Source organism: Haliotis rubra, unplaced genomic scaffold (assembly GCF_003918875.1).
Source record: "Haliotis rubra isolate DU_JTF1 unplaced genomic scaffold, ASM391887v1 Scf495, whole genome shotgun sequence".
Lineage (NCBI taxonomy): Eukaryota > Metazoa > Mollusca > Gastropoda > Lepetellida > Haliotidae > Haliotis > Haliotis rubra.
Genome location: NW_025767185.1, coordinates 608,725 through 635,231, shown reverse-complemented (window position 1 = coordinate 635,231; position 26,507 = coordinate 608,725). Strand labels below are relative to the sequence as shown.

General features: G+C 43.9%; 3 protein-coding genes across 7 annotated transcripts in view; 2 read left to right on the top strand and 1 right to left on the bottom strand.

Moving 5' to 3' along the window:
* The window catches only part of LOC124291541 (uncharacterized protein CXorf58-like), an 89,126-nt gene that overhangs the window by 4,027 nt on the left and 58,592 nt on the right, over nucleotides 1–26,507 (bottom strand). For both annotated transcript variants that reach the window (XM_046728555.1, XM_046728556.1), the window contains exon 9: nucleotides 7,135–7,267. In XM_046728555.1, coding sequence (XP_046584511.1) covers nucleotides 7,135–7,267 — 133 coding nt within the window. The remainder of the gene's footprint in view (nucleotides 1–7,134; nucleotides 7,268–26,507) is intronic.
* Nucleotides 17,475–25,297, top strand: LOC124291542. Of its 4 annotated transcripts, none has more exons than XM_046728557.1 (4): nucleotides 17,874–18,123; nucleotides 18,485–18,669; nucleotides 18,833–18,959; nucleotides 23,504–25,297. In XM_046728557.1, exon 4 carries the CDS (start codon nucleotides 24,010–24,012, stop codon nucleotides 25,180–25,182), a length of 1,173 nt encoding a protein of 390 aa, XP_046584513.1. In that variant the 5' UTR covers nucleotides 17,874–18,123; nucleotides 18,485–18,669; nucleotides 18,833–18,959; nucleotides 23,504–24,009; the 3' UTR covers nucleotides 25,183–25,297. The 4 variants fall into 4 exon arrangements, with proteins under 4 accessions (XP_046584515.1, XP_046584513.1, XP_046584516.1 ...); XM_046728560.1 differs by having other exon boundaries at nucleotides 23,504–24,001; XM_046728559.1 differs by lacking the exons at nucleotides 17,874–18,123; nucleotides 18,485–18,669; nucleotides 18,833–18,959 and adding an exon at nucleotides 17,475–17,665.
* LOC124291543 lies at nucleotides 25,212–26,285 on the top strand. Its single transcript, XM_046728561.1, has one exon. It carries the CDS (start codon nucleotides 25,212–25,214, stop codon nucleotides 25,944–25,946), a length of 735 nt encoding a protein of 244 aa, XP_046584517.1. The 3' UTR covers nucleotides 25,947–26,285.

The following is a 26,507-nucleotide window of genomic DNA, read 5'->3' as shown; positions in this document are numbered from 1 at the left end:
GTTGTTGACCGTCAACACCACTCGCGTTAGCGTACGACCCATTCCGTTTTTCGGGGTTGGCCATCTCTTGGGCATACTGATGTCCAAACAAACGCTCGTCTAAAGTCCTGTTGAATCTTTCGATGATGGCTTGGCCTCGGTGAGCTCCGGCCACGTCTCGTATCACTTGGACTTTATGCTCCAATAACAGCTGCGACACGGTTCCCATGAACTCGTGTCCGGGGTCGACTTGTAATTCGGTCAGCCAGGTCAAGCGACTGCGTTTGTAGATACGTTCTAAGGCCTTAGCGACTTGACTCGAATCTTTGGTCGTTAACGGCTCCGCTTCCTCGTAGTGACTGGCAACGTCCACGACGGTCAGGGCGTACTTGTACGTTTTGTTTCTCACCCTGTCGTGCGGGAGAAACAGGAGGTCGGCTTGATGGGTATGATTGGGTATGGAAATGTCAAACTTTCTTCTCGGGATGTATTGGGGAGCCGACAGGTACACTTGCCAGATGGCTTGTTTTTTAAGCTAAGCTTTGGCGGTATCCTCTGAGACGCGAGCGGCTTTGGCTAGCTTCGGGATGGAGCTCACACCTTTCCAGTAACCCCGAGGGCTGTAGTAAACCTTCTCCATGATGTATACACGCTATCGTTCATTCAATTGTCTCGACGCATCGAGTGGGAAACGTCCTCAGTGCGTATATTCAACAACAAGGAATCGGTGTCGGTGTACAGCAGCTCGCACCGATCGCCATACTGTGGCTTGAGTTGGTTGTAATAAAAGTCGTACATCAAATGTTTGGACAGGTCGCGAATGCTCATCCCCACGTAAACAGGTCGGTTAAGCTTAATATGGCTTTTGTTCATGTGTAGCGCTGCCAAGTCGTTATCGAATAGCTTGCTCCGGTTGAACGCCGGGCAGGCTATGATCTTCCTGAGTTTTTCTTCCTCGTGAGATCGCACAAGTTTGACCATCACATAGTACCAGGCAGGGTCGAGTTGATACTGTTTCAAACACGTTCTGAATGTTTCGAACACGTCGGCCAGCAGCAGGACGTCCGTTTTCAAGTAGAGGTCGTGATATTCGCCCAAATGTCTACAGCCCAGTTTCTCCCACACGTTCTGGGCATGTTCGTTATCGTCCTAGGAGATGGTGGAGTCAGTTAAGCCGCGGTAAAATCGGTCGATGGGGGGTAATCGTGGCTCATCGAACTTAGACCAATCATTGATTCTAAGCTGGAGGTTGCACACGTTATGGGCGGCACCTCTGTATCGACCGGTGATGTGGCAATGATCCCCGTTCAGGGTTTGGTCGCACACGTAGCAATGCTTAGCCTTTTCGTGAGCAAGTTTATCCTCTGGCGTCATATCCATGGGGGCAGGGTCCAACAAAGCTTCCCTGATGTTTCTCTCTTCGCGTTATAAGAACGTGAGAAACGTTTCGGCCGTGCCGGGACCTCGGTAGATCACGGGAGCGTTCGTTTGTCCATCGCATCGGTCGACCACGCACCCGAACCCGCAGGCTTTAGAATCGGCGGGGAATAAGGCAGATCTCAGTGCCCATCTTAAGCAGTGATCGTCGTTGTTCGCTATATCTAGGTAGATGGTATCGATTTTGTCCACCACCCATCCGGAGCATCTATGGTTAAATTTTTCCAACGATTCTTGTACGTGTTGCAATGACGTATCGAGGGTCGAAGGGATCGAGTCAGGTTTTTGAAGCGACATTTTAAGGGTCAACTGGTATTTGATGTTTTTCAAATCGTTTAATTCTTCGTGAAGTTTACTGTCGATTAAGGGTTTGATTTTAAATATAAATATCGATATTAGAATCGATCACCATTTTCCAGCCTCTCAGATACTTACCCATCGCGTGGTCCATCGGCATGAATCTCAACTCGACCGGCTCGGTGTCTTCTAGCAAGGTGGCCAGTTGGGCTTTCCTCATGCAAGAATAATCCTTTAACCCCGTTCTTTAGCTCGGAGTTTGAGGTCTCGCACAGTAGGGGGCTTGACATACTAATTGAGGTGCTGGGGTGTTGCTGCCAGTGCTGCTGCTGCCGGTTCGAATTTGTACAGCCATGCAGTCATGACGGTGATGCATGCCGCCGCTACAGCATACTGGACCCATTCATGGTTTTTTTCTGCGACCGGCGGCTACTTTTGGGGGATTCTTTTATCTTAATCGGTTCCTCCTCTGTCATTGGTGGTTGTTCCAGGACAGGTTCCATCAGTGGTGGTTGTTGTTCCTCCATCTTGTATAGTATGGTTTATATTTTTTTCTTTAAATCGGCAATGCTTCGCCGTGATGATGCCCGCGGTCAGAGGAGCCAGCAGCATCCCGTATCGATGAAACATTTCGCAGCTGACGGTGCTCAAAGCGTGGTTGATGAACGGATCTTTCTCGAGGTCACAAACGCTGTGTTTCCTGTGCCGGCCCGAGAAGGCCAGGTACGACAGTATGTCTCGTTTTTTTACCATGTCTTTGTTGGCGCAGCAGACGTCCAGGAGGAACAGCGTCGACTCCCCTTTCAATTTACTGTGATAAGCGGTCAACCAGTCCTGCAGACGCGTTCCAGGATCCACCCTGTGCACGTCCGGGTCCGCCATCATCCACGCTCTCTCCGTGTACGTCTTGTTCATCCGCAACGTCGGGCAGAGAATGACGATGTGATTGAACGCGTCCTGATAATATCCTTCCAGCAGGTCCAGCACGAAAGCCGTTTTACCGCACCCCGTCTAACCACACAAGATGGCGCAATGCGGATCCAGGGGCAGTTCGATATCAATAGATGGCTTGCACGAATCTTCCATTGTCCGTGCAACCGATCGTCTTCCGTGGATCGCATGTCCAGCCACAGCACGTACTTCGTCGTGAGGTTCTCTCCTACCGACACAGAGGCGAGACCAAGGTCCTTGACGATCGCATTGATTTCAGGCGGGCGCTTCATTGCCGGTAACTTTTGGATCTCGTCCCACTGATGGTAAGCATGCATGCCTTGGCTGAACAGCTGGTTGGGCACGCCCTCAACGGTCACCTCGACTTTCGTGATCTCGGGGTTCCAATACTTTTTGTTGACCCTTCGAAACGGCGAAAATTCTTCCACCGGCAGGATCAAAATGCCCTTCATTGATCGCGCAGGTACGTTCAGGTTGATGTTTCACAGCGTGTCGCTCTTGTTCGCGACGATCTTCCGGTGATGCAGCACGCGATCGTACAGGATGGCTAACGTGCCCGAATACTGGTTGCGAATCTGTTGAGCCAATTCTGGATTCTTCACCTTGTCAAACTCCAGCGAAATATTGTCGATGGTGTAGCGGCCCTCCTCACCGCTCTCCGTCACGATCATGTGAGTGTAATCGTTAAAAGCAAGTTCGTACTCCAGCGCGGCTTGGTAAAACAGCATGTGACCCTCCAGCATCGGCGGTCGCGATGACCATTTCATTGTTGTTGCCCACTACTTTGTGGATCCTCAGTCGTATGTCGCTCGGAGCCATGTACAGTCCCACGCCGAACACGTAGTTGACTTTCGACCGGGCATATTCCAACGTGTCCTGGTAACGCTGGATGGCACTCGGTAAATCCACAGGTCTGGCGATGGCGTCCTCGACGTTCGACACGAACTTGTTCTACAAGTCGTAGGCATCCCTAGACCCACGATGTCGGAACGCGTTTGCGACTGCGCGCCCAGCAGCGCCCACACGTACGTTCGAATCGAATCGTTCAACCGTACGGTGCCCGCGCGAGTGAACCCTTTCGACGTGTCCAGGATAAATCGTTTCCAATCGTCTGCGGGTCCCTGCTCAAACCTCCAAACGCGATAATCCTTGCTGTCGTCAAAATCCATGAGATCATCTCTCCACTTGTTACTCAAGATGTAAGCATTCGCATACTTTTTACCACCCCATTTTTTCTTGCTGGCTTCTACGAGGGGCATGTTGTGAACGATAGGAATACCCAAACCGTGATTCACGCCTGGCAAACGCCAATCCATGTTCGGATCGATTTCGAAATCATCGCAAATCCGTTCGTAAGCCCGCCAATCGTACGGATTGTTCTTTGCGTTCCAAGCCTTGTCCTGCGGAATCGGGGTGTTTATTTCTTTCAGGATGCGTCTGATTTGGTAGTACACTTGGAAATAGAACACGGACCGACTCACCGCATCACGACGAGTGTCGTTGAAGGTCAGGCCACACCTGGTCGTCGCACACCACACGGCGAAATTGAATTGATTCTGGCATAACTGCATCAGGATGTGAAACCATGCATGGACTGCCTTGACGTTCATGACTGAAAGCCTATACTTTTCAAATACATCGCTAAATTGAGCTCGAAAAGTGGGAACCCTCCTTAGCATCCACCACGATTTTCATGTGCGTGAGATCGGTAGCACTTAAATTATCGCTTTTAGGATAAATCACTCCAGGCTGGTACTTGGGTGTAAACATATTTCATCATGCTCCCGGGAATCACGAACGGCGAACCCATTCCTCTGCTGCAAGCGATCGATAACACGTCGGGGGAACTCAAAGTCGCGCTCTGCGATCTCACCTACTACCCGCGATGGTCGAATATCAGCGCTAAGAGAAACAACAACAAGCTGTTTATTGATAATAGCCGCCACCTGTTGACCGACGTTTAATATAACGTGTGTATGCTGGACGACGAAATTTTCAAACCCATCGGAGCCAGTCTTAAACTCAACGAGTCAGATTGCACTCTCAAGTTGACGAATGGAGACCAACCCATCAAACTGGGCTGACCCTTGGCGAGAACACTCGGGTTAGCGCCTTACGAGATAGCACCTCGAGACACTGTCACGGGCTCGAAATTGCCGAGCCTCGTCCCCTACCGCTGAACTGTGCATTCACCTCGATCAGCTGAGCACGACAGACAACATTCAAGGCAAACGACCTTCCATGCTGCTGAGAGCCGTGCCGGTGAAAACGGAAAAGTACAACAATGGCAGAACCGAATCATTTTCGACCTTGCAGTACAAGAAATTAACGCAAGTCAACATCACGGAATTGAAACTATCAGTTTTAGATATAAAATATAAACCCGTTCATATAGGATACCCGAGCATGACGCTGCACATCAAACAACGATGACTGAAGCTTCGGGTCCGGGAATGCAACCGAGAAAATGTGCCAACCTAACGATCTCCAACCTCGGGGACATGCGCGCTTTCGACGAGCCCGGCATCGACGGCAGACTGTATGCCTTGCAACTCAAAAACAACATTTATAAACGCGTCGAAATGAGCAGCGGATCTGGTGGTAACCTAGGAGATTTAGACGATGTCGAGACCGGAGGTCTCTTAAAAAACACGCAGTACAATCTCGTTCGCAACACCAATAATAACACACGGTGATGGTTCCAGCCTTCGGCGGCAAACTGTTCGACCTGGACGACGTTGAGAAGACGGTCGTCGCTCGAAACACGCCGTACACGCCCGCATTTACCAACAACAACCAATGGGTGTTCGTGCCCTCTCGAATTGACTTGAATCTCAACATCGCGCTGGACTCTCCCCACCTGTTCACGGAAAACAAAGACCACCACCTCACGAAAGTCATGAACAACGGAACGCTGATCTTGGCTTATGTCCCGACGCAAAGATGCAGCGTCATCATCAGCACGCTGTCGCAACCCATAGCTCACATCCTATCGAGTAAACCCAGGACGTCAAACGCGACGTTGCAGTTTGTGTCAGAATTTGACAGCATGGTCGACATCCTGCAAAATCTGCCGGCCCAATCCACGCTGATCATCCAAGTCTACCTCGGCAAACCACGGGTTGGTAACGTCAAAATCGTCAAAGGCATCAAACTCCAGTGGACCCAACAACACCAATACCACGTTTGCTCCGTTTACGTACGGTTGGGCGTGGGTGCCTTCACCAGTCAGCAGCAAGTCAACATCACTGTGGAAAACACGATAGCGCTCACGAAAATTTTCCTACAAAATAACATTCATCTGATGGGTTTGAAATGCACGGCCGAAAAATTATCTGAAAACCAATTAAAATTTCTTCTCTAATATAAACCATGACAAACTTGACTCCGCAAGCCACCATCAATGCCATCGATGGGCGTGGACACGGCCCTCGTGGTCGCCGGCATGGGACTCGGGGGTGCTGGCATCGTCTTGTTGTCGACCATCGTGGCCGCACCCGTCGTCCTCGGGTTGGAAGTAGCCGTCCGGGTATCGGGGCTGGCGGGAGTAGCCCTTAAATTCATTTCACGTCGTCAGCAACGTAAGGCCTTGAAACACGACGAGATCAGGGTGCTGGCCCGAAGCCAAGCTGAACACGATCGACGATCGCGTCTCGTCGGCGCTCACGGACAGTAAAAGCTCCGAAGAAGAGTTCCGCCTGATTTTAGCCGAACTCGCCAAGTACCACCGCATGGAAGGAAGAGATTCGAACCAAGACTTCAGCGAAGACGAGAAAAAAATGCTCATAGAACAAGGCCGACAACAGGTCATTCAATCCTTCCTGACCAAGAACGTAAAAAGATTCACGTTCAACTGCTTCGTAGATGTCATCATGACATAGTCACATGACAGGCCAGTCCTCCTAGGAGGAGGAAATCCCCGACCTCGCTTGCCCACGTGACCTGACTCGGCTCAGACTCACAAAAGTGTTTTCGCTACCCCGACTCGAACTGCAAACGTTGGATTACAAGTCCAACGCTCTAACCATCACACTGGCGAGCCGGCTGATAGTCCAGTGCTCGGAACTTTGGGAGATGCTTTAGAGCGAGTCTTGTCTGTATGATTCACTAAAGTTTTTATAAGCCTGTTTAAATAGTCAGTGATATATCCACTGTCTATTCAGGGCAGCACACAGCTATACATAACTCTATTGCTATACGCTCCAGCAGATCGGCTGTATTGGTGACTGTGCATTCAAGCTATATATAGCTGAGCAGGTCACTCTGACTGTGAGAGAAAGAGTAGTAATAAGATTGGGGTACGGGTCACTGGCACATCGAAGGATGTCTCTCGATAGATTCTCACCGTTTTTAAATCTGCAGCAAAACCCCCCTCTATTACTACTACTTGACCTCCAGTCAAGTGTGCTAAAAATTACAGAGATATTTTCATATTAAAGAAAGTTAACCATGCTTAGATTTATGACTTACCCCACCTAATCCCATCATCATCCTCATTTTGACAGCCCGTAATTTTGCTTGTTTTGATCTGCGTCCGGATATGTGTGGGTTCAAGACAGACACTTTCCCTGACTTGGGTGTTGGCATAGGTACAAGTGGGGTCCTGCAACAGCACAAGCAATAATTCTTCTGATAGCTTCCAAGTCAACAACAAAAGTCTGTATCCAACAACAATAACTACATACCTATATGCATGGGATAAGCTTTCAGGACTGATAATATGTATCAGTGAATACCCTAAACATACTCCCTGTTGAGTGATTCCAAAGTCTTCTTCTAGGCAGATAGGCTTGGGACTAATTTCATCATCACTTCTGGATCCTTGTCCTACTGCTTATCACTAATCATGCCTTGATTCAATCCTGGGTTCCATTTGTTTATTGTCATTTCCCTTGTTATATGTTACCATTGTTATTTCATCATTCATGTCTGTATTAATAATCACTGGCTTTCATTTGTCCATCGACCTTACCAATTTAGAGATGCTTAACTACTGTCTTCCCTTGTTATCTTATCTCTGTTGTTGTTTCACATGTACATATATTGAGAATACTAAACAATGTCCCGTGTAATACCATCTTTATGAAACAAATGAATGGTTTGCTATCTCATGAGCAAAACCGAGTTAGATACCAATACCATTCATGAGTTCCATAAATATGGTATTACACGGGACATGGTTTAGTATTTTATTTATTACTCACCCAACATTAACAATATAATATCAAGCAAAGAACTTCTTTCCTAAGAATTCAACGAGTGTGATGACTCTCAGCTTTCCGTGAGTCTAGCAAGGTCTAATACTATTGTGATAGATGTATTAGCATTGTGACGTCATAACTGTAAACCACTTTGACGTCATACGTACGGCATCACGCGATGTTATTACACAATGTGTAAGAACATTGTAAAATTATTAAACAGTGATATCTTCAATGGGTGAGTAATAATTGCTATCTGTTTCCTAGTCTTTCATCAACACATCATGGTGCTCCAGAATTCACTGGACACACACCTAACACTACCAACACTCCTAAGCCCACTAAATAACACCCTAACCTTCCAAGCCTTAGGCATATTTCTTATCAAAAATGGCCTTTCAGGTCACTTATAATCCCACATAACGAACTATTGCTAACTAAACACTTTCCTACAATCTCCCATTCTACCATTTCATATATACCATCTGAACAAACAAAATCAATGTTCACAGTATTTCAATAGAATACTGATTAAAAAATATATACGCGAGAGAAATAATCACTTTGCCAAATGGGAGTACGTCCTTGGACATGATATTAACGAACAAGAGTATCAATTCTATTCCAGTTATTTGCACCAATGTGACTGAACTACAGTGGTTCCAATATCAAAGCTTACTTCAAAATCTTACATCATATCTTGCCAATGAACTGTCTTCTCACGAAGTTGTGTTACGTGGTGAGTACAAAATGCAGTTACTGTTTTAAACAAATGGAAGATGTCATACATATATTCTGTGAATGCAACAAAGTGAGGTCCATCTGGCGAGACCTGGAAAGTTGGATATCGCACAAAATGCAAATCCCAGTAACAATATCCAAAGAAAATGTTCTTTTTGGCTATTTATTGAAAAATAACAAGTATACCTCTGTCATTAATTGTAACAGAGACTACTTCAATAAGGTTTGGTCAAACTGCCATGCTCTATTCTCCTAAATATACTGTCATGCAGAAGCATGTAAATGCTTATAATAAATAAACAAATCATAAAAAAATACACCAACCAAACCATCCCATAGTTCATCTCCCCTACAACTTCTTGCAAATTTCAAAATTCATACAAATATAATTATGCAACACTGAAGCCCCTTCCAAGTTGCCATATCTTTTGGTTAATTCACCCCTCTTTCGATCAAACACTAAATGGCCTGCCAGGTCCGTGTGCGAAATACACATTATGTTGGAAAGCGCATGCTAAATCTCTAAATCATCATCATCTAGTCTTTCATAGGAGTAAGAATACACTCTGAAATGTTGTGTTCCTCAAATAGGAGTTGACATCCATAATTGCTAGCCTTTATGTGTATCACTTCTAAACGCATTCAAAGACCCCATAGACTTCCTATTCAACACATGCAGCTCAATCTTTTGAATCTTTTGAGTCGATAATTTTAGTCTATATGACTTGTGGGTAATGGAATGAGATATACATATGTTTTAAGTCTTTGGTTTATTGTGAAATCAAACAATAGTTTCCAGTGTGTTTGATTCTAAGAATACTACGTCCTACTACTAAGAATTTTACTTTATCGCCATGAATTAGGGCGTCCGTATTTAATTCTGTGTTTCTCATCTCCCGCCGCCCGTAAAAATCCCACCCGCCCATACAATAAAAAATATATTTTTATTTCTAAACTTTGCGCTGACCGTTCTCAATTGTACACCGTCCATTGAAAAAAAAATGTTTCACCACAAGAAAAAATAAAAATTGTGTTTAAAATGTTTTAAATTTCATTGAAAAACGAATCTTCAGCAGGTATTTAAATGGAAGCAACTCTTGCATCTTTACTCCCTGTCCACTAATATTTACGATCCGACAATGTTAGGAGTTCGAGATTTTCAAGCACAAATATAGCAGTCAACTCCACAATATCGTGTATCACTGGTAGGGAACTTGGTTACAGTGAGAGTGGAGTCTTTGTGAGTTTTGGGACAGAAACTTTATGATTTGTGACAGAGTCTTTGTGATTATAGCATCTGCAAGGCGAGGGTAAGGTACAAAAAATGTCCTGTAGACGTCCAAAATCAACTTTATAAGGGAAATAATTCAACGTTTACCTCAATGCTATGTTCCTTCAGGAACGAATGTAGCTATATTACTCTGAAAACCCTTGATAATCATGTAAAGTAAAAAATTAAGATTTTCATAATTTCTATATAATGAATTGATATATTTGAAAAAAATGATTGAATGAATTATTGCAACATGCAAAGACACAATTATGATTGGGTTTATTGCCCACTGGACAGGAGAGCTGTGTGCCAAAACGCAGCAAAGAGAACAGTACACCAAAATGCACCCGAACACATATAGCTATGGACATGAAAACTTTGATTTTCACGTGCACAATGGACAGTACATGTGATTTCGTGTATGTTTGGAGTCAGTTGTGTGTTGTACCTCAATGTAGCAGCATGTAATAATGTTTCATTTCCAATACGGGAATTTAGAATAGAAACCTTGCAAAAAGCAACTTAGTTGTTCACCTATAAAAGTGGACTTAAAACACAAAGGTGTGTAAAAGCATTAAGATAGTAAATTGTGTAGTTTAATAGCTTTTATAAAAGTTGAATTTGTTTTAGTTAGAATTGTGTTTTGATATTTGGAGTATCTTCACTCCATTTAATGGTAGCAGAGCGTGGTTGGGCCTGTAACCCAGCTTAGTTGTTGAATGCAAAATAGTTTTAGTGTTAGCATCTGTAATTAGAATAGGATACAGGTAAGTTTGAATATTATTGTAAACTTTACTTGAATTTAGTCTGTGAGCAAGTTGTTAATTATAAGTAATGACTGAATCAGTGTCAAACATGCCACAAAAAGGAAGTGATAAAATTGAACCTTCAAATGAAGGTACAGTATTAGACCAACATATCCGTAACCTTAAACAGGAAAAAGCCAAAGCTAAATGTGCCTTCATCAGGGGAAAAAATAGGTTGAGCACTTTAGTTGAACAAGATATGTCAAAACGATGTGCAATTAGGGAAGGCATTGGTCAAGTTAGTTCACTACAGGTGAAAGTCATGGATATTATGGTAAAGCTTACACAAGCTTACACAGGTGCTCATGATACAGGTAATGTGAACAAGGTGGATGCTGAAATATCAAAACTTGAAGCTGAAACTTCTAAAGTGATAGACGTTGCACAGAAGTATCTAGATAGTGGTTCAAGAACTTGTTCACTCTCTAGCCATAGATTGTCCGGGTTGTTTAAAAATGAAAACAAACCTAAACCCAGTTCAGATCAAACTGTAGTTGTAGAAAAAAGACATGACTTCAATAGAAATATGAAGGCAACAAGTGGTATGAGCAGAGATAACCAAGATGAACAGAAATATAATCATAAGGAAGGTTATTCGGTGAAACAGTCTCAAGTATGTGGAAATATAGGAAGCATCACAGGTTTGCATGACACTGAAGATCAGTATGAATTTCCTTATCACCATGAAGGTAGGTTTGAAAACAGAGGAAAGCAAAACATTGCTGTTGGTAATGACATGTGGAAACAACTAAAACGTGTTTCGATACCAGTGTTTTATGGGGATGTCAAGACATATGAAAGTTGGAAGGCCGCTTTCATGACATGTATAGATCAGTCTCCTGCAACTTCAGTATATAAGCTTCTCCAGTTGCGACAGTATCTATCAGGTGAAGCACTGAAGGTAGTAGAAAGTTTAGGCCATAGTGCTGTTGCCTATGATGTTGCACTAGACAGGTTAGAGAGAAAATATGGTGGTAAACGGCGTCAGATAGCGATTCATATAGAAGAGTTGAGCAACTTCAAACCTATTCGTGAAGGTGTTGCCAGAGATGTTGAATGGTTCGCGGACATCTTAGATGTTGCTGTTGTTAATCTGAAAGAAAATGATAGAATTGAAGATTTAGGAAATGGTTTGTTCTACTCTAGTCTGCTTAAAAAAGATGACGGAATCAATGGTTGCACATTATCAGAGTCTGTGAATGCTTTGAGAACGTGGGTTATCCAGGAAGCAGAATTCCTCACCATTGTTTCAGAATCAATTCATGGTGTTGTTAAGAAAGGTAAGTCAGAACCAAAGGTGTACCAATCAGATCAAAAGAAAAGGTTGTCATGTACCTTTGTTAGCTCAAAAATAGAATCAGGTAACACATTCCAGAGTAAAGACAGAAGCTGCTGTCTTTGTAAAGAACATCATGAAATATGAAGATGTAATGTCTTTAGAGCCATGGAGATTTCTGATAGATGGGATGCTGCAAAGAAAGCAAATCTTTGCTTCCGCTGTCTTGGTAGAGGTGAATTTGGGTTTAACGTTGTGCTTGAGAATATTTCGCTCATATGACGATGTCTTGGTAGAAACCATAGTAGTAAAACATGTAAACGGATGTCACAATGTGGAATTGGTGGATGTACGATCAACCACAATAGATTGCTTCACAGCAGAGACCATATAATAGATTATATGGTCTCTGTTCACAGTGACAAAGGTGGCAAATGTGATAGGAATGACAAAATGAAATTGCCTTTGGCCTAGATACAGACTCGTTCTTAAATGCTTTCTATCGCATGGTAAGCAGAAGAGGTCTTCCTCAAGTCATGGTTTCTGACAATGGTACGAACTTTGTTGGAGCAGTAAAAGAACTAAAAGAGCTTGTTCAACAAATGGATCAAGACGTCGTTGTGAGATCTCTTGCAAATAGAGGAGTAAACTGGTTCTTTAATCCTCCACACACTCCTCATTTAGGAGGAATATTTGAAACAATGATTAAAGCAGCAAGGGGTTCTATCTACGCCATCCTCAGCAAGAGTGACGTAACAGATGAGGATCTGATAACAGCATTGGCAGGAGCAGAAGCACTCATAAATTCCAGACCTCTCACATACCAGTCAGCTCACCCTCAAGATGAAACACCACTGACACCAAACCACTTCTTTCATGGACACGCTGGAGGTATATTTGCCCCTGAATGTGTTGATACAACCGACTTCAACCCGAGAAGACGCTGGCGGAGGATTCAAGAACTTGCGCGGCATTTCTGGAAAATATGGATGCGGGAATGGTTGCCGAGCCTTAACACGCGCAGAAAGTGGAATAAACAAGGTGGAAACTTGCAAGAAACAGATGTCGTGCTGGTCATCTCACAAAACACTTCGAGAGGACAGTGGAAGCTCGGGACAATAGTGAAGACCTACCCGGGAGCTGATGGACATGTCAGAGTAGTTGATGTCAGGGTTGGCAAAAATGTACTAACAAGGTCAATAAAGAACATCAGTCCACTGGAATGGAATGACGGAGATGGAGACACGAAGGACTAAACATCGGAATTGAAGAATACCAGGATGCGGATTTTAAGGGACAGGGACTGTGCAAAGAACTGTGCCAGGAGGATCAAGCATTCAGGGATCAAGTATTCGGGATCTGTGTCAAGAATTATCAAGAACTGTGACAAGAAATGTGTTCATGGATTTATATGAAAAGTAAGTAAAATTGATATTTTATACTTATCCTGACTCATGATCTTTTGCTTATCTCCCTTTCCTCTTCGAATGGTAGTGGAACACTTGAATCCCTTGAAGTTCCCGAAGCGGACGTATAAATACTCACCCACGAGTTACCTCCCTTGCCCTTTCCCGCGCAAACGTACCATGTGACGAATCCATACTTGTCACTCTCTCCTTATTTTCCGCCCATGCACTTGGATCTGCTGTGAAATCACAAGTGTCTTCAACGGGGAGGTTGGGAGGGCTTGTTCGTCATGAGTCAGGATAAGTATAAAATATCAATTTTACTTAAAAAATAACTTATTTTTCCTTATCCTGACTCATGATCTTTTGCTTACAGAATCCGTCGGAATAGGTGGTGGGTCAAGCCACTGGATTCAACAGCTGTCCTTAGATACGTCCTGTATCCCCCCCATGGGAACTGCGAACAGCTTTTCCGTGGTCCTATTCTTCCAACTTCCGTTGTAACTCGGATGGACCACTTCTTGTCTTACTTCAATCTCAGACAAGTTGAATCATGTTGATTCATTGTGGCTATAGATAAACTAGTATTCTCCTATTACTAGATATCTTATAACAACCCATAGATTATGATAAGATCTTTATCATAAATGAGTTGCGATCCCTTCATGTGCAGGTAAGATCTTTACCCGTACAGGATCTTTAATCACTCATGCTAGCCTATCCTAGACTGTGCGCATGGACTTTCAAACTAATACTTTTCCTTAGTAAAAGTCATCTACAAGTCAGCGTGATAAAGGGTGAGATTTTCCAACTCAGTGCCTTTGAGGAACCGTTAGTTGCTGTGCTACAACGAGAGGTCCAAATTGGTGAATGCCTGAGACGTCTTCAGTGGCTATGTCTCGGAGGTAGTGGTTGGCAAACACCGTATCCGACTTCCAAAAGCAGCCCTCCATGATTGTCGGTATAGAGCAATTTCCGTGCAGAGCTAGTGTTGACGCCAGTGCTCTGACTTCGTGTGTGGTTGGAAGCTCAAGGAGGTTCTAGTTCTGCTGCTTTATAGGCTCTCAATATAACGGCTCTCATCCAGAACGATATGGTCGTTCTTGAGACTTCTGCTGAAGTCTCCGTTGATAATGGGATGAACAGGCGCTTGAATTTCCTTCTCCTTGTCTCAGTCTTTTGAAGATATATCTTCAGGGCTCTGACTGGGTCCTCTATATCTTTATGGTCCGAGGACTGTACACAGCGCTGGTACGTGGAACTGTCTATCTGGTTGACAAGGTAGTTGGTTCTTGGCAATAAAGTCCCATCTAAGTCCTAGATGAACTGCATTATGTTGCCCTCTATCGAATGTGGTTTGACCATAGTCCAGCGCATGTATCTCCGATATGCGAGCTGCAGTGGCTAACGCTAGCAGGAACAGCGTCTTCTGTGTTAGCAGCTTGATCGTGATCTGGTCTAGTGGTACGTAGACATCACTGGTAAGATGACGCAGAATTACATTTAGATCCCAGGCTGGAGCTCTGAATTTCTTTTGCTGGTCCTCCAGCTTAAAAGATCTCAGCAGAGCGAGTAATTCTGGTACTTTCGTCAACTTGATGCCTGTTTTCATGGTAATTACTGTACTGATTGCAGCGAGGTATGTAGATAGAGTCGAACCCTTCAGATGTCTGGTTTGTCTCAGATGACATAGATATTCCGCCACTTGAGGATGAGTGGCTATCATCGCTGTGAAACCTTTCCGCCTTGCATAAGTCTCAAACTTCAGCCATTTGTCGTCGTATAAGTTGCAAGTCAATCTGCGTAACGCTAGCGTTACTGCTTTGGCTGCCCTGGCGGAGTATCCTCTTTTCTTCAAGCATGTTTTGATACGGTCCACACGTGTAACTGGAACACTGTTGGGTTTCCGTGGGCTTGCTTGGTGTGCGGATGTATCAGAAGGTTTGGCCAATCTGGTAACGGGTTTCCTAGATTTCCAATTAGGTCTGGAAACCATGCTCTCGCTGGTCAATAGGGCACGACCAAAGTCAGTTGTAGCTTCTGAGTCTGTTTGATCTTGACCAATACTTTTGGCAGTAGCATCGGGGGTGGAAAAGCGTAGCCGTTTAGTCCTTCCCACGACATGCTCAGTGCATCTGTTGCCCAGGTTTGAGGATCTGGAACTGGTGAGACGAACGTCTGTAGTTGTTTGTTGAACCTCGTGGCAAACAGGTCCATGGAAGGGAATCCTATCTCCCTTATGTTCCGAAACGCTTCTGGATGGAGCATCCATTCCGTAGGTGACGGGTGTAGTGGTCTTGAGAGAGCGACTGCCAGTACGTTCTTGGCTCCGGGTATGTGACACGCCTTTATCCAGACGTTTGCTTCCTGCGTAATCTGGAACAACTGGAATGTGAGCTGCAACAGGCTTGGAGATCGTGTGGATCCTTGCCGATTTATGGAGAACGCCACTGTGGAGTTGTCCGTGTGGATCATCAACATCTTGTTGTTCAGCAAGCTCGACCATAGTTGTAAGGCGTTGATCACTGCTTTCATCTCTAGCAGAATGATGTGAAGGTTGTCAGGTACGCTTGATATAGGTTCGATCGGGGGAATTGTGACGGAGTCGAAGTCATCATCCTGCATCATGTAAGTATAGACTTCATTCCTATCCTTAGGAGGAGACTCCAAGTTCAACCCGTTAGCAATCCATGCTGTAACTTCTGAGTCTGGGAAGACGAGGTCTCCTGAGTAAATGAGCTATGTCTTGTGATATATATCTGTCCTGGGTTCGCGAGCCTTCATCCTGGGTTCGCGAACTTGCAGCTGAAGATTCCTCCCTGTGCGAATGTCTATCCTGAGAGTGTTCTCTTCGCGAACGTCTTTCTCTGGATTCCTCCCTTAGCGAACCTCTGTGAGGTGAGCTGTGCCTTCGCGACGTCTGCGTTGAGGTGAATAGCTTCGCGAACGTCTGTCTTGACCTAGAATGGCTAGGTGTAGAGGCAGGATCCTTGGAGGTTCGCGAACGCTGAGGGTTCGCGAACCTGGGCAGTGCATCATCTTGACTATCTTCCAGTATGACGGAGTCGTCCGGTTGTGGAGCCCTTCGCGAAGGTGTACGTTCGCCAACGTCATCTGCAGGTGTAGCTCTGATGGGTGTAGATTCGCGCAGGCCTGGGGGTTTGTGCACGGTGTCGGAAGATGGGAGGCTCTTCCTAGCCTTCGATTCCTCCTGGAATCTCCGCTCCATCATGGTCATCATCTGGTTGGTGAACTGCGTCATGAATTCCCCAGGGTCGAAGTTCTGCATCGGTTGACGCTGCTGCGATGTTGTAGAAGCGTTCGCGAACGCTGATGGGTTCTGTGCCTCAACTTCAATCCGCGAAGTAAGAGGTCTTATGTCGAACAGCTGTCCTGCTGTGACATTAGTGGGGGACGATCTCGTAGTAGTAGAGGTCGACTGCGTCGCTGATCTCATCGATACTTCAGGTAGAAGTATAGGGGGGTCATCAAAAACGTCTTTTTCGTGAGGCGGTACAATCTCTTCAATGAAGGATTTCTGGTGCGTAGATGCGTTCGCACGTGTAGCCTTGCCCTCAGATCTGGTACCGTAGACTACTTCTGCGTAGTAGAAGAGGACGACGTCTTTTTCGTAGACTGGGACGGCGTAGACTGAGAGGTAGACGACCTTTTCTTAGCTCCCTTTGCAGCAGACTGGCCCTGTAACGTACTAAGCATAACACCAGTATTATGAACATCGGCAGCAAGTAACATACGGTTTGTAGGCTGATCTGCAGACTTTTTCACCCGATCCATGGCACGTCTATAAACATAAGACAAATATTGATTAAATTGTAGATTAGATAAATCAATACAATGAGTACAGCGCAAGCTGGATGAACATGGATTTATGCACGAAGGACATTGGGGGTGAGGATCAGCCACGGATAACCTGTGCCTGCAAACACTGCAGATTTCATGAAATGTAAACAAAGTTACATAACAATGAAAACACAACTCAAATTTCAACTCAACTTCAAGGGATTCAAGTGTTCCACTACCATTCGAAGAGGAAAGGGAGATAAGCAAAAGATCATGAGTCAGGATAAGGAAAAATATGATATTAGGCCTAAAAAAATAGTGTCTTGTTTCTGGTTTCCGACCGCGTCAGTTTCAACCCAGCGCGTCAAGCGTATTTTTACCGGATTTTAAATGGGCCAAAGGGAGGTAACTCTATGCTGTATCGTCGTAACTGGGGAAAACATGTACAGCCGGGAAACTCAAAATGCTACTCGTTTCTGTCCAAATAGAGTGTGGGGGTAAGATTATAAGGTCGTTTGGCCTTGTGGAATGTAGTCTGGATATATCGCTACTCGATTTATACGAGTCACTGAGGAAAGGGCATTTTTCAACGGGTGACAAGTTTGTTTTACCAGCTGAATATGAAGACTGCGTGGTGGCGGTTTCAGTTGGAGATAAACAATCTGGTCCATTCCAGTCAGTTCCATGGACCGTAAGCTTGAATTTGGTAAATACATGGTTTACCACTTGCAATTCGGCGATGGCAAGGCGCAAGGAACTCATTTGCCGAAGAAAAATGCCTTTCAATCTCTTATGATGTAGCAAGTTTCCAAAGTTTGGCCAGCATTCATGCCCATACAAAGACCAAATAGACGTTTTTAACTGCACAACAGTATCATAAGATGGCTGCAAGAAAACAACTTGGGGTGGACAGTGGCATATAAATCACTTGGTGAAAACTTAATCAGCGTTTTAGGTATGTATAAACACAAACACACACATGCACACACTTTAAAAATATAATTTCATAAATATAAATAGTCCTAAGTATTAACGAATTATACACATGTATAAATATGTATTTCTACATGTTAACTGAAATTTCATTTCAAATTTTAACAAATACATAAATATTTCATGGTGATATTCTAAATTACTTTCAAACAAATTATAATAATTTCATGGATATAAAAATATTCAAATCTAATTCATTGTGTTTATTTTTCCTTAGATATTTTAGATAATAAATTGTCAAAATATAAAATGTGCCACTGCAATAGTATGAAAGTATACACATCTTTCAATTCATTATTTCATGTGAACTTGTCTGCTACCAGGCGATGGCCTTTGGATGGTTGATCCCCATACAACAAACCTGAAGCTGCAGCAGTGTATGCTGCCTCCAGAGTTTGATATTTTTCAAGGTTACAACATCCCCAAAAGTCACCAACATGTCCCAAAAAACCTGTCAGCAGATGAACTAACAGTCTCATCGCAACGCCTCTTCAACATTCTTGAACAGGTATTGATAAATTTGAATCTAAATATTTTTCATGAATGTAATATGAGAGCTTTGAAAACATCTTAAAATTTCATTGTAGTATTTACACATTTCAAACTCTCAATTAAAAAGTATCAAATAATACTAATCCTCAAAGTCACTCTGAAATATTTCTCTCTTTCAGTCTTGGATTCAGTCCAGTGCATGGAAATCTGTCTATGAAGCAGTCAAGATGTTTGCCTCATCCCTCACTAAGTATTCAGCATACTTGAGCAGTCAAAGTGTTGGAGAATCACAAGCAGACAGTAGTGGTACATTTCTAAATCCTTTTTGAATATGTGGTTGTTTAATATAAAATGAAAGGAATTGTAGAACTGTCAAGATATTCATAATTATTATTTTTTAACTTTAACTTTGTACATTTATTGAAATGCTTTATGTATTTGTAAATTTTAACTATAAATTGTATATTTATATACTTATCCTATCTCACGACTTGCACCTCTCTCTCTTCATTCGACCATGAGTGGAAACGAATTAAACTTTGCTCCAGGCTTTCCTTGTCCCTGTCCCTGTGCTGTGCATGCTTTCCTGCCTTAGCCATGCTCACTAGGCCGTGACAGCACGTGGCATGCGCAGTCCTCACCCACGTGATCACCTTCCATACTCATTCTCGATCTTGGAGCCATAAAAGGACAAAACCGGAACGGTGGTAATCTAAGTAGTGGGGAGGTAGGGTGGGACTTTATCGCGTGAGATAGGATAAGTATATAAATATACAATTTATAGTTAAAATTTCCAAATTTTTAAACTTATCCTATCTCACGACTTGCACTTATCCCACGGTAGGAAGGTGGGTCATAGATTACCCCGAAGTTCAAGCGATAACAGCTAAGCGTTATGCCAAAACAACCGTAGGAAGCAGCTACAAGGCAGGCCAATAACTACCAAAGTTACTATGTGTGGGGGTTAGTGCGAACCCATTGACTTACTAAGCACAAGTGCTCCAGGGACCGGGATTCCCGAGCAATGTTGTGTTCAGTCACTACCTTCACGACAGTGAAAGGACGCAGCTTAGCGAGTGTAATCAGTCGCATTACCACGATTTCCAAGGTCTGACGACCAGTATCGGGCCAGCCCCTGCTTCGAAACAACCTCCACAGACACCGTCCCGTGGAGGGTGAAAGGGTAATTGAATCGGAAAACTCACAAGTCCCAGAAGAATCGTAGACACAAATCAGAAATAAAATTCAGAATTTTATTCAGATTGTACACAAAGCAGAAACGATCGCAACTGGTGATGATCTGCGCTGAAGCTGATGGTTGTCCCGAGTGCCCGAACAGGTCTACATCTGGTCGTGATAACAGGTAGATCTTTGATTGGAAGGTCAGAGGCAGTTGTTTCCGCTCCGTGAGTGACAGGGCATCGGCAATGACATTCCTCATCCTGGGAATGTGTCGGGCTCTGGCCACTGTGTGGAGTGAATCGATCAGATGATAAATTCGAAACATCAACTGAAGCAGAGCTGCTGATCCTGTCGACCCCTGATGGTTTATGTACAAAATTACCATCGAAATGTCTGATTGAATCAGTATATGAGTGAACCGTAGTTCAACTGCCCAATGCCAAACGGCGAGAATGACCGTGCTGAATTCCAATTCGTTGTGATGAAGGGCCCTTTCTCCTGATGACCACTGCTAGGCCACTTGATGGAGAAAGTGAGCGCCCCAGCTTGAAAGATGTGTCAACGAACAGGTGTTGAGTTGGTATGAAGGGCACCATAGAGACTCCAACACAAACATTCCACTTGTTGAGCCATCAACGAAAAACTGAATGTAGTTGTGCGGGAAGACGAATCAACTCCCTGGGGTTGTCGTCCCCGATGTATGGGCACAGAAACATCTGAAGCGGTCGAAGCTGCAGCTGGCCCCTGTAAGTCAGCGCTTGTGCCGACGTCAACCACCCTAGTAACTTCTGCCACTGGCGAAAAGTTGTGGGTTGGACCAGCACTAGTGGTGCGTTGCACTGAATCTTGTCCCACCTCTCCTGGGGCACAAACATCATGACCTGTCGTGTTGAATATTGTCCCAATAAAAAGAAATCATCGGGTCGGTGTTACCTCCGATTTCTCCGAATTTAGCAGCCATCCTAATTGCGTGAGCAGCTTGATGATGAACTGCCTGTGGAGAGGAAGGACGACTGGATCCTGCTGGGCTTGAACACAGTCGTCGATATAGTTCTCAAATGTCACGCCTCGACAATGCAGGTAGCTTGTTATCGGATTGGGTATCTGAGTAAAAAGCAACGGGGCCGCACATATGCCCATACAGCAGGACCCTCCATTGGTATCAATGACGCCCCTTGAAAGTATATCGAAGATACTTCCGATTGTCTGGATGTATCCGGATGTGAAGGTAGGCATCTTGCAGGTCGAGGGACTGACTGACTGACTGACTGAGTTTAGTTTTACGCCACTTTTAGCAATAACCCAGCAACATCACAGCGGGGAACACCAGAAATGGGCTTAACACATTGTGCCCTTGTGGGGAATCGAACCCGGGTCTTCGGGGTGACGAGCCAACCCTTTAACCACTAGGCTACCCGATGGCCCTCGCAGGTCGAGGGAAATGAGAGGTCTAACCACTCTTGCCTCTGACAAAAAGATATCTCCTGATATAAGAACGTTCAATAAGTCGAGCAACTATGTCAGTTCAATGTTCGGCGCATGGAGATTGTCAGTCAATCTACAGGAACGTTCACATTGTAAACGAATTGAAGAAATTCGTACGATTGGTGATCTCAGGAACGTTTCGGTTGGCCAAACAAAATGATGGTTCGCCAGGTGGAGTGATAAAGGTAGTAGATCGCTGCCTGGTGACAGTCCTTGCATAACTGCAGTGACCTCTGAACTCAGTGCTTGAGCTAGTCAAACCGTTCACGGGTGTTTCTGTCTGTCACCCTCGATAAGCAGTCTCTCTCGACTGGCTATCGAAATCCCGACACGATCACTCTTACCGGGAATAGCAGCGTTCATTGTTACTAGCATTTAAAGGCTGGACTTGGTATCCGATTCGTGGGACCAAGACAAGTCTGCAAGGGCACTTCAAAGTCACTCTAATCATCAAAATTCCGGTAAACAAACAGAAGTCCGCCATTTGCAAACGTTACACACGAGTGACAAAAAAACGGACAACACAGTCTTCGGTTAAACGGGCGAGTCGCAACCCATAAATTCCGGGCTGAGTTATGCTGGCTATTTGACAAAACATCACTGCTGGTACCATGCGCAAAAACTTCACCCATCCAGAAACTTGCTTATCATGTAAAACAAGGGAGCTGAAGATGACGAACCATCTGCAACAATTGTACCCAGCGATACACAAACACGCTGTTACCAGTAGTCTGTAGTAACAAGACTCAGTGGAACGTCGTAAAGTATTCCTGGCTAGCAAACGTAACTAGTAATGCCATATCGGGTAGTTGTAGAACTGATATTTACACCGAAGGGTAGAATTGTTGAACCGAATCATTCATCAAAGGTGAAGATCGGATGGTAGATTAAATCTGGAATGAGATGAGCCCCGGTCACGGAGGACTCTTGAGAACTGGGATCGTCAGACCGTCAAGTGCCGAGCGTGATATCTCTAGATGACTGCGCTACTGACATCACATGTAAATCAATTCGGCATGGTGAAGCACATAGCTACTACCTCTGTACAACCATCCGAAAAAGGGGTACAAGGTGGGATAAGTTATGTGACTACAACATTAAGCACCTCACAAGCCGTAAGGTAAACCGGATAAACAAATCAATTTGTCGAGCTTAGAGCTTGCCACTTCGTAATGAGGAATCCAGCGCCTCACAGATGCCCTGAAAACTATGATCGTGTCCGACAAATTTGGCCCTATCTAGATGCAAGTTCACAAACCTCGTTGAGGATGTGGAAAACCAGTGTTGACAAGTCCCAATCCTTCATGTTGAATGTAATCAATAGAACATCTGGTATCTTTCTCTAGGTAGCTGTAGGTGGTCGGCGAACCATGCGATCATGTGTGTCGAATCAACCAAAACCATTCCTGCATCTTATAGGCGACTGGCGTAGCCCGAGCCATGAAAACAAAAACAAGGTTCGATGTGGGTTAAGTGTCTTGGGAGGCATCCCAGACACATTTGGCATAGGCTCTGATAGGCTGGTAAGATGCGCCGTGTTGGAAATAACACGAGTGGTGAATCGCCCAATTCATGAATAAGCTCAATTGCGGGCAAGGTCCGAGGAACGGATTACTGACGAAAGTTGACAGTTCGATGAATGCTGACAATTCAGTGATCTTGAACGGCCAGGTGAACTGGTTCGACGATAGGGAGCTTTTCGGCCTGGTGAAACGGTACAAGTCGGGCTGGTAAATCGGTTCAGGGTGATGAGCCGGAATGTAACTTTATTACGCTGAGCGCAAAACTTCGTTTCTGGCCTGAACAGGCTTAACCATGTTGAGCAATTATCAGACGAAAAAAATTCACGTCCACTCTGTCCAGCGACAAGAAAGAAAATGAGTATGGAAGGTGATCACGTGGGTGAGGACTGCGCATGCCACGTGCTGTCACGGCCTAGTGAGCATGGCTAAGGCAGGAAGGCATGCACAGCACGGGGACAGGGACAAGGAAGGCCTGGAGCAAAGTTTAATTCGTTTCCACTCATGGTCGAATGAAGAGAGAGAGGTGCAAGTCGTGAGATAAGATAAGTTTAAAATTTATATATTATATATTGTTATGAAAATATGGATTGAAAAATAACAAACTTGAAACTGATGTTTGAAATGTTTGCATACTCTCTCAAGTCATATTTTTGTTTTCAGGTGAGGAAATTGAGTGATGCAGTGGCAGTGTTCAGACTTCCACATAGACTTCAACAGCGTTTTGATGTGGCCAAACAACTTTCAGCTATCACAAGCCTACTGTCTCCATTGGAGAACTTTCAGTTTGTTTCTATCAGTGATGTGCTACCGATTGACAGACAAGAGCGGTTCAAAATCACAGACCTGCTGAAAGCAAATGGTCTCACATTCAAGTCTGTACTCTACTCACACTCACCTGGTTGCAGTATTCCAAATTTGCACTTTATGTGGAAGGAGCCAGTAGACATTTCTGAGAATGAATCTGAAACAAAGACTGCCCAGTTGTCTGCTGAAATACAACAACTTGTGCCAAATTACCATACAAGAGCCATACGTTGCGTTTTGCAGAAAAGATCAGTTTGGTTGCCACCATGAAACCAGTGTATGTGAGGGAAATCTATGCTTAGTTGACTGGTGATGCAACAACCTCATCGTCCTCTTCTGACATTGACAGTCGTGCTAAACTTATGATGGAGCTGAAAGATCCAAAAGTGGTAGTTGACTTGCGAGATCATAATCCAGGGCGTCCTCCCGTTTATGGCAGGTTCTTTGATGAAGTCGGGAAATATGTGAACAATGTTGTAGAGACAGCTGTACATGAACGAAGACATGAATCGGTCACCTACCTAGCAAAGGCCATGTCCATTTCACATTTGCTGAATGAAGTGAAGAAAAGACTTCCTCCTGATACATCAGTCCAATCTAAACAGTGGCTTCGTCTGCAGTTTTGGCCCAAAAACCCAACAAGCAAAGCTTCTTTGCAGTATACCAGGGACTTGGAGGTTAAGTATATGGTTCAACAGAGACAACTCCGTAAACCACATGTTGATGTTCATTATGCAGCAGCATACTTCAAATACCTGAAAGAATATCCTGTGGACTTCAGGGATCATTTCACAATGTTCTGTGTAGACGACAAGCACAAAGTGAAAGTTGGAGAGCCAGGATGTCCTGTTGCTGCTGTAGATAGAGGACGGCAGGTGTTGGTTGGATTGAATGAAATATTTCAAGTGGCAGATCATGACTTTACCAAGTTGTCGCTCACACCTAGTGTGTGTCTTGAAGTGGATGTACCCAAAGATTTGTGTGGATCATTCTACAGGGGCACTGTACATGTGGGCCTAAAGGACAGTGTGTTTCAGCCATCCTCTCCACCACGCCATGCAGTGGAACAGAAGTCTATCATTGGTCAAGAACCAAAAGAGATCTTGCTTTTGTACTCAGATGGTGGGCCTGACCACCGAGTTAACTACCTGTCTGTTCAGCTATCTATCATTGCCCTTTTCCTTGACAAAAACTATGATGCTGTTATTGCAGTTCGCACACCACCTGGACATTCATGGATGAATCCATGTGAAAGAATAATGTCTATGCTTAATCTCTCTCTGCAGTCAGTTGGTGTAATGAGAAAGGCTTTGGACTCAAACCTTGAAACCCACCTGATGAAATGTAACAGTATGCAAAACATCAGGGATGATGCAAAAAAGGTCCCAACACTCAAAGATGCTGTTATTGACAGTGTTCAGCAGCCAATTCTTTTGTTGACAGAATTATTTACGAATTTGTCTCTGAAAGAAGTCCCTTTGAAATCTACCCAAGTGCATCAGATGAAGACCTCAAAGAATTTGCTGGTAATCTGAATGTGATAGATGCTACATTATCACCTGACATGACAAAGAAAATGGCTCAGAAGTTACCCAAATTCCTTCAATTTATGGAAAAACATTGCCAGGAAAGACACTATTCCTTCTGTGTCAAAAAATGCAGTGACAAGGATTGCAAATTCCACTCTGTACCACGTCTTGAACCAGACGTATTCAGCAAGATTCATTTCTTGCCTGACCCAGTTCTGGACACAGTGAATACAAGAGAAGGCACTCATTATCTACCATTTCAGGAGGTGTATGGGACAATCACCACAGACAAAGACCAACCATCGTTAAAACCTGTGAAGACTGATGGTGGGCATGATATGCCTTTCAATCCTTCTGCTCAAACAACAGCCAGAGTGTGTAGAACTGTTGTGTGTCAAGAATGCAACAAGCCGAGGTTGCTGCATGCCGCCAAAAAACTAAAAGAGAAGGAACTCTTTGAACTTGACAAGTGCATTGAAGACATTGATTTCTCTTGTGGATCATGTTTGAAAGATTTCAAAGAAACACAAGATGGTGTTCTTTCACGAGTGTTTGTGAGGAAAGATCTTCAGTGCTCACTTCCAGTTGAGATTCCCTACTACAGTTCTGTACTGTATCCCCAAATATGCTGCCACTGTGCCTGCAGTGATATTATTGTGGGGGAGGCAGCAGTGGATGTGTATCCCATTTGTGTTGAATGTATCAAGATTCATCCCAAGATAATGAAACGGAAAAGGAAGATGTTTGAGCCAAAAGTCAAATCAAAGTAAAGTTGGTATTTATGGTTGTGAACTCAATGAAAGTTTGAACTTACCTTTGAGGATAGTGAATTTCATTACAAAGTATTTGATATTGTTTAACATTCATTTTGCCGCTGTTCATTTATGTTATGACCAAAGAATTTGGTTTAAAACGTTTGGTTATTGCTCTTGTCACATTGGATACAAATGAATGTGATGTTGGGTTTTTAAAATTATTGTTCTAGTCACAGGATATTGTTAACGTTTGATCATAATAACTGTTCTAGTCATACTCTGAAAAGGTTTATGAAGGAGGCAAGTTATATAAATACTCATGTAAACCCTTTTTTCAGTAAACTTTATTTTGAATGAATTTCTGTTGTTTTTTATTACTTTCTGTGAAGAACTAGTAGCATGATTATTAAAAAAAAACCACTGTAAATAAAAAAAAAGTCACGTCATCGCATCATTTTAGTCTGTATGCAGATACCAGAAACATTTTTATATATTTTTTTGGCCTTATGTGTTGATTAGGAAAATTATAGTCTTTAATACCACAAACTAAAGCTATAATTATCATTTAATCTTATT